Source organism: Arachis hypogaea, chromosome 12, assembly GCF_003086295.3.
Source record: "Arachis hypogaea cultivar Tifrunner chromosome 12, arahy.Tifrunner.gnm2.J5K5, whole genome shotgun sequence".
In the NCBI taxonomy this organism is placed as follows: Eukaryota; Viridiplantae; Streptophyta; class Magnoliopsida; order Fabales; family Fabaceae; genus Arachis; species Arachis hypogaea.
Window position 1 is genome coordinate 18,160,397 of NC_092047.1, and position 7,919 is coordinate 18,168,315.

General features: G+C 34.0%; 1 protein-coding gene across 2 annotated transcripts; it reads right to left on the reverse strand.

Moving 5' to 3' along the window:
- Window positions 1–205: 205 nt before the first annotated feature.
- Window positions 206–6,569, reverse strand: LOC112727043 (cyclin-C1-2; the record flags this gene model as incomplete). Of its 2 annotated transcripts, none has more annotated exon segments than XM_029290654.2 (9): window positions 206–353; window positions 2,078–2,128; window positions 2,738–2,852; window positions 2,997–3,115; window positions 4,083–4,127; window positions 4,839–4,878; window positions 5,076–5,182; window positions 5,879–5,976; window positions 6,306–6,569. In XM_029290654.2, coding segments are annotated over 8 exon segments (657 nt in total), but the record flags the coding sequence as incomplete, so codon positions are not given.
- Between the last annotated feature and the right edge of the window lie 1,350 nt (window positions 6,570–7,919).

The following is a 7,919-nucleotide window of genomic DNA, read 5'->3' on the forward strand; positions in this document are numbered from 1 at the left end:
ATCAAAACCATAACAAAATAATAATAACTTGAGCGTAATCATTTTGTAGATATTTCGGCCTAAACAAAATAGAAAAAAACTATAGACTAACACCTAAAATTGATAAACCTTTTTCAGCACCAAAACTAACATAATTTCAAAATACTATACACTATACAACATTTAAGTAAAGATACAAATTCTTAAAATATAGCAAAACACTAACCACATTCATGTCAACACGTAGTTCTTCAAACCAAGCAGTCGTGTCTTTCTCCCGGAATACGCTAGCAATGTAGATGCAAGCTAAAGCAATAAGATGCGGAGGATGAACAAGAATTAGATCCATCTTGTATGTGTCATTTATGACGCCCCTGTGATTATCAAAATTCATGTTCAAGTTTCCACAAATTTAAAATCACATTCAATGTGCTAATATTTAAGGGCCTAATTTGTAAACATAACAATAATTGTGGTATCTCGAGAACATAAATTATATAAAATCTTTTGGAACTAAGTCATCAGCATTTTGACCTTTTTGAACCAAAGTGGTGACACTCTTGTTGCCAAAATTTTACATGAAGATATGTTGAGAGGTTCCACAAACTTTCGTGTCTACCTTATCATGATTAAGTTCCAAACAAATTTGGTATGGATGACATCAGTAAACCTCTTGATACCCATATTTTGCCAATTGAATTAGCAAAGATCGATTCATTGATATACCAAGAATGATCTTGAAGATAATCCTAAGAAGAAATATCCTTATGCATGTCGTCATACAATAAACTTAATTTGTCTTTTGTTTGTATACTAGATAGATTTCTGTTTAACCAAAGACATGTTCATAAGCTTGATCATGACTTATTTAATTATCTTGTATACAAAAGAATAGAAGACTTGGATACATTTTCATGCTATCTAGAAATGTTCTCTCTTAAAAGACTGTTTGAGCGAGTACTTTGTCAACACTACAAATGACAGATCGTGACCTAACATCATAACTTGACGCAGTCCATGATATAACAAACCAAAATGGCCTTGGTTGGTGACTTTAGTTGACAACATGCACATGGTCCTCTCCGCAATCTTCATAAGGATTTGGAGGTTTAGAATTAAGTCTTGATAACCCAAGTATCCGTTTTACATGCAAGCAAAAAACCTTTTATATACAAGTGTCACCTAGACCCTAGTAGCTTCCTATTTTATAAAATCCAAATGGACAATGACAGTCCATTTTGTTAATGTTGCAAGTGTGAGGAGTATTGAAGTTAGTCCCACATCAAAGAAAGCAAGGAAGAGTGAAAAGTTTATAAGATGAGAGACCCATTAACTTGACACCTTAAAGTTTTGAGTTGGATGTGGTGTCTTCTCATCTTATGTTCTCTCACTTAATTCCTCCCCGAAGTCTCTCCGATAATCGGGAGCTCTCCACGGTTGGCCCAACACATTTTCCCCCTTCCTTTCTTTTGCTTTATAGAGAGTAGTCCATTAAGGATAAAAACGGTGGAAGAATGCTGTTAGGGAGAAAGCTCCTAATGGAATTAAAGTTTACAAAAGGAAGAGGTTCAAGGGTATTTCGGGTAGAGTTGGGAACTTGACTAAAGCAGTGTTGCTAAGGGGACTCTCTAACTGATCGCTGAGCTTGCCAATAGGGGTGTGAGGAATGTGATGATTGCATGTGAGAGCATAAAACGTTAGAGGAGAAAGGGGATATTTGTAGGGATGTGAGAGAGTAGAGGGGTAGGCTGAATATTGGCTGGGAATTGGAAGAGTAGAGCTGCTCCATAGTGCTCTGTATTTTCCTTTCTTTGTTGCCTTTCATAAATCTTCTTCTATGTTCCTCTTCACTTATTCTTTTAACATCAGTGTAAGAGGTCGTGATAAATACAAATATCATTTCCTTCTATTTGTTCAGCGTGGTTCCTATCAGACACCAGTGATAACTTCTGACCTTTCGACTAAAAGCTAATTGTATCTTTAGGATTAGGACAAGCAGCATAAGTAGAGCATGAGAGCAATGAATTCACATAATAAAGGGAAGAGGAAATTATAGAATGTGAACGAAACTAAGCTATTCAGCACAAAGGACTCTTACCAAGTTAGCTGAGTCATGCTTAGGTCATTCAAACTTGCATCTTGAAGAAACCTAGAGAATTAGCATTACAATATCAGTGAGGAACTATTAATGAAAATAATATTCTACGAAGATAGAATATCTAGTCAAAATGCTAAGGCAAACTTGCAATTGATATTAGAGTATGGATTCACATTAGAAGTCACATATATTTATTTAGATACATAAATGGTGTGACAAAATAGTTGTTGCTTTAATCCTTAACAGCGATAAGATAACAGAGGAACTAAATCACTTAATGGCAATGGCAACTACCAAAGATGAAGGATTGGTTGACATAGAAAAGAATTCTGAAACTCAACATGTTGTCAAAGTCTAAACCATCAGAGATGGCAACCTAGACCAGTTATTTGGAGTACATTTTTCGCACATAGGTTATTACAAGTTGAATATGTTTAGTATTGTTAAGAAAGACATGGTTTTTCATTTTACTGTAAAGTTGAAAATATACTAAAGGAAGTCTACTCATTTTGTCACTACTAACATAAAAGGAAGGGAACAGAAACAAAACATAGAGTATGTCTAAACTGGTCAACGTGAAAGGGATATTTGTACATTTTTCTAGCTAAATCTGAAGGGATGATAGCACAAACTTTACAACTAACCTAATCCAACACTTACTGCGACAGTGAACGATAGGGGTGGAATACAACCAAATAATAGTCAAGGGCTTCTAAAATCTTCATTTCCATTTCAAGTATGTCCTTGATTTCATACCTGTACTTATCATCAGCATCTGCATTCAAATTTCTGTTTCTTCATCACAATAGTGAAATATAAGACTAAAATAACTAACTTTTGAGATGGAGAAAGCCCTTGTAGCATAAGGGGTCAACGTGAAGCTAAATAAGATAAATTATAATATAAGGGAACAGCTTACACAATTTTTTAATGTAAAATACAAGCAGCCGAGCCTGCACTGTGCTTTCCTCTGCTTTTGATGCTAGGTACAAGCAGGTTGGAGCAACCAGACGTGGATCATACTCAGCCATACTCTTCCTGGAAGCAAAAAAATTGAAGATGTTATAGCATACAACTGTCCATAAGCATCACTCCTAAAAATTTAAGCTGATGGAAAATGACAATTGATATTGAATGGCTTCATATATTAATAATTTAATACACCTTTTCATGTAAGAATAAGATCCTGCTGGGCATAAAGCATGAGTTGCCCATAGGCCTATTTTCTTTGGTGCTAAATTAAACTTACTGAGTTTAAAAGAATGAGAACAACAAAGATTGAACTCCTAATTCTTAGTGATAGGAACTAGCATATTATTAGCTACTGTTGTTAGTAAGGGAATGAGAGTTAGGGGCTTCAAGGAATTCAAATGGGCCCAACTACATGTAGTTAACTACTGAGCACAGCAAAAGTGGATGGGAGACCACGCAAATAATACATAGATACACAAATTTTACACCATATCTTATCATATACCCTTGCTTCTTGTTATTTTCGTGAACAATGCTACCCTAAACTGGTTTTGATACATATCAAAAATCATCTCTGCCAAAAGCTAAAGTTGTTGGACAAGCATACATGTATGTTTTTTATATGTTGATGAACGTCATTAACGAGTTGTGGAATATGAATAGTATGGTAATGCAATTGATAGGAAAATTGCATTTAAACAATAGAAGTCGTGGAATTGTAATAATACTAGCCATCAAGAACAGCTCACTCTAAAATAATGCTCAATAAGACGTATTAATCGCTTCTTATCTATTAATATAAATATGCTAACCACAATAGACATCAAGCATCAGACCTAAGAATTATTAATACTGTATCACAATTCCCACATTGTTGTTAGACTCCTTTCAAACCAATACAAGCGCACAAATTTAACTTTGATGTATTTCTTTAAAAACAATTTTAAAAAAATTAAAAAAAAAAAAACAGAAAGAGAATAAAGAAAAAAGAAGATAGAGTCAGCATTATAAGTTTGCAAGTTGCAACACTTACCGGGTGTAAACACGCCTCATATATGTAACTGCAGTGGCAACAACCCTGAAAAAAGGGGCCAAAATATTAGAGACAGTCAAGGCACTTGACACAGAATAATTGGCAAGAGATGCTCCTAAACATCTTATATGAAGATGACTTCCTTTTATGTGCCATGAAAATTAGAAGCAAGTATTCCTCAAGTATTTTAGTTCCGTTTCAAACTTAAACAATTATAATTTAAAATTCAATCCAGTTCATTTAAATCTGATCAAACATAGTTACCAGGCTTCTGAAGTTCCAAATCTATTCAGTGGATCTGTCAAACAATAACCTAATTCCACTTAAATGACTGCTTCACATAAACTTAATAAAGAATGAAAATACTAAATAAGACTATTAACTAGAAGAATACATCATATTTGCACATTACAAATAATAAATTTACATGACATAGCTATGCAGTCATCACAATTTGGGTGCAATTATTGATTTTGATTGTATTTTCCATGGTTAAGCAGAATCTCAGAATTTTGGTCTACAAGCCAGATGTTTCGAGCTAAAGGACCATCTTTAGAAAGAAATTATGGGAGGTTTAGTGGTTGACATAATGACTACTTATCCTAATCATTCAACTTTATCTTCAAAACGTTTGTATCGATACAAAAATATGCAAATCCTTGCCAACTTATAAGATCAAAACATAATATAGTTCAGACTTCACAATATAAATCTCTATCTTTAAGTAATTCACTATAATTTTTTAGTGATACATACCTCTGCCTCACTTTTACTTGTTGGGCCAATCTCAAAATATCTGCACCGGCAAGAAACGAAAAATCAGAAACTCGGTAGCACGTCTATGGTAAATAAAGGATATCAATTGCAATACAACTGATAATTTATTGGCCATGATAGAAATAAGTAAAAGTAAAGAGAAATAGTTAAAGACAATAACAGCACTAGAAGGTGCACAAATATAAATATAAATACACAAGAAGAAAGAGAGCATACAATTGGTCATGTGCATCTTTATGAGCTTGAAATCCTCAAGTGTGACTCCCCTTTCTTTGTCAAGTGGGTTCACCATATCCACATCTTCTTGGTCCAGAAGATGCTTGCTGCAATAATCCAGAACATCGTTACACCCAAATTAGAAGTGCCACAAGGAGAGAAGGAAAAATACAAAAGATTAAATAAATTCTCCCTTCAATATCAAGGAACTGTCCAATTTTAAATGCACACTTAGATTAAAGGAATAATTCTAAAAATTGAAGTTACAAAAAGGTAAAAGGTAATTTATAAAAGAGTAATATATGAAATCAATCCCCAATGAATGAGTCGAACAATTTAATCCGCAACAAATTTTAATCACCAAATCAGTCCCTAAACTTTTATTTCGTTAGACAAATCATTCCTCAAATCATATTGTTCATCTATATAGAAAGATTGATCTGAGAATTTAAAAATTCTTAGGAACTGTTTATGTCTTTATCAAATAACAACAGGGACTAACTTGTCTAAATTTTTAGAAAAATTTGAAGTTACGATCTAACAAAACAAAAGGTTATAGACTGATTTGGTGATTCAAATTGTTTAGGACTAATTTGTTCTACTTAAAATTCGTTACTCTTAATTATCCTTAGCAACGATAGTAGAAATGAGTTATATTAAATAAGGATAACGATATAATTGGTAAAAAGAGAGTGAATGTTACCTAAAATTTCAAATGAACAATTATTCATGAAAAAGTAAATGTTGAAATTGGACACTTTATTGATACTAAAGGGAGTAATTATGAATACAACTGAACATACTAGTGAGATGAAGTCCAGAAATTCGCAGACATATCTTCTTCAGAGATCAGAGAAAAATTCACTCCAATAGGAACCACAAAAAATGTTCCAAAAACCCTCTGCAATGCAAAGCAAACAGTTGGATGAGGAATACCAATTAAAATTGACACCAATCAAATGTTCCGCCTTCAAAAGAACAACATTTTCATTGTACATAGAAATAGTATTTAACAAAGCAAAAAAAGATCAGAACCAATTGTCAAATTTTAACAATAGTACAATAAAAAGATTTCTTTCTCTTAGATAGAAAACGGAAACCCAAGAGAAAAAGAAACAAACTCAGACGTCACGAGTAATTGGATATCGACATACCGTGAAAACAAACTCAAAATCTTTAATAAACAAGAAAAGACAATATCGAATCTCAGCACTGGGTCTAAGTACAAACTGCGGTAGGAGAGTGGAAATAACAACGGACAGAAGCTGAGTGAAGGCTGGAGAGATGAAGACAAGAGATTAGACGAGGGTCGGAGACTCGCAGTCGCAGAAGCTCCGGCACAAGGATTAGGGACAGGAGCCACGGAGACGGCGACTAAGGCAGAGAAATACAATCAATCAAATTAGAAGAATAAAGACTATAAACGATACGGCGTCAAATATCTTAGCCCCTCCTTCTTGGGTGATTATTCACATAATTATTTTTGTTTGTTGTAAAATAAATACCAAATAAAGAAGTATAAATAGAAGATTCTAGTACTATAATTACTATCTCAATATAATAAAGATGATTAATATTGCTATTAATATTATATGTAAAGAGTAATAGAAAAGAGTGAATATTATATGTAAAGAGTAACAGAAAAGAGTGTTTAAAATACTTATAAAATAAAAGAAGAGAAAGAATTGTAGTAAAAATATAAAGAGAAGAGTATTTGATTGCAACGTAAAGAGAGAATTGATTTCTTATTACTTGCTTGTGTCAAAGCCTTAGCCTTATTCCCCTATTTATACTAGTGAAAAGTTTCACTTTACAAATATTGGGAAAGCATGCACCGCATATCTTTTAATATTTGTGCTTCCCAATAGAACTTCAAAGGAAGAATAAATCATGCCGAGTAGATGGATATGGACATCCATATCGTAACACTTCCCCTTGGATGTCCATTTAGGATTATGCCTCGTTAAAACCTTACTAAAGAAAAATCCAGTGGAAAAAAAACCTTAGTGAAGGAAAAGGAGTACAAAATTCTTTAGTGATGGGGACTGCCTCATTAAAAACCTTGTCAAGGAAAACTCAATGGGAAAAACCTGACCAAGGAAAAAAGAGTACAGTCTCCCCCTCTTGCCGACATCATTTAATGTCTCGAAATTAGCGCATCCCAATCTCATGTACCAATCTTTCAAAGGAGAATTTTAGGAGTGACTTTGTGAATAAATCTGCCAGATTGTCACTTGAGCGAATCTGTTGGACATCAATTGTCCCTTGATTTTGAAGATCATGGGTGAAGAAGAATTTGGGAGAAATATGCTTAGTTCTATCACCTTTGATGTATCCGCCTTTAAGTTGAGCAATGCATGCTGCATTATCTTCAAACAAGACAGTTGGAGCTATCTTATGATTAATCAGTCCACATGATGACAGAATATATTGAATCAGACTCCTCAGCCAAAAGCACTCGCGACTAGCTTCATGAATCGCCAGTATTTCGGCATAATTAGAGGATGTTGCAGCAATCGTCTGTTTCGTGGATTTCCATGATATAGCAGTTCCACCATATGTAAACAGGTATCCTGTTTGAGATCTCCCTTTATATGGATCAGACAAGTATCCAGCATCTGCATAGCCAACTAATTGTGACTTGGATCCATAGGGATAAAACAATCCCATATCAACCGTCCCATGAAGATATCGAAAGATTTGTTTGATTCCACTCCAATGTCTTCTAGTTGGAGAGGAACTATATCTTGCTAGTAAATTCACAGCAAATGATATGTCAGGTCGTGTATTATTAGCAAGATACATTAGCGCTCCAATGGCACTAACATATGGTACTTCATGACC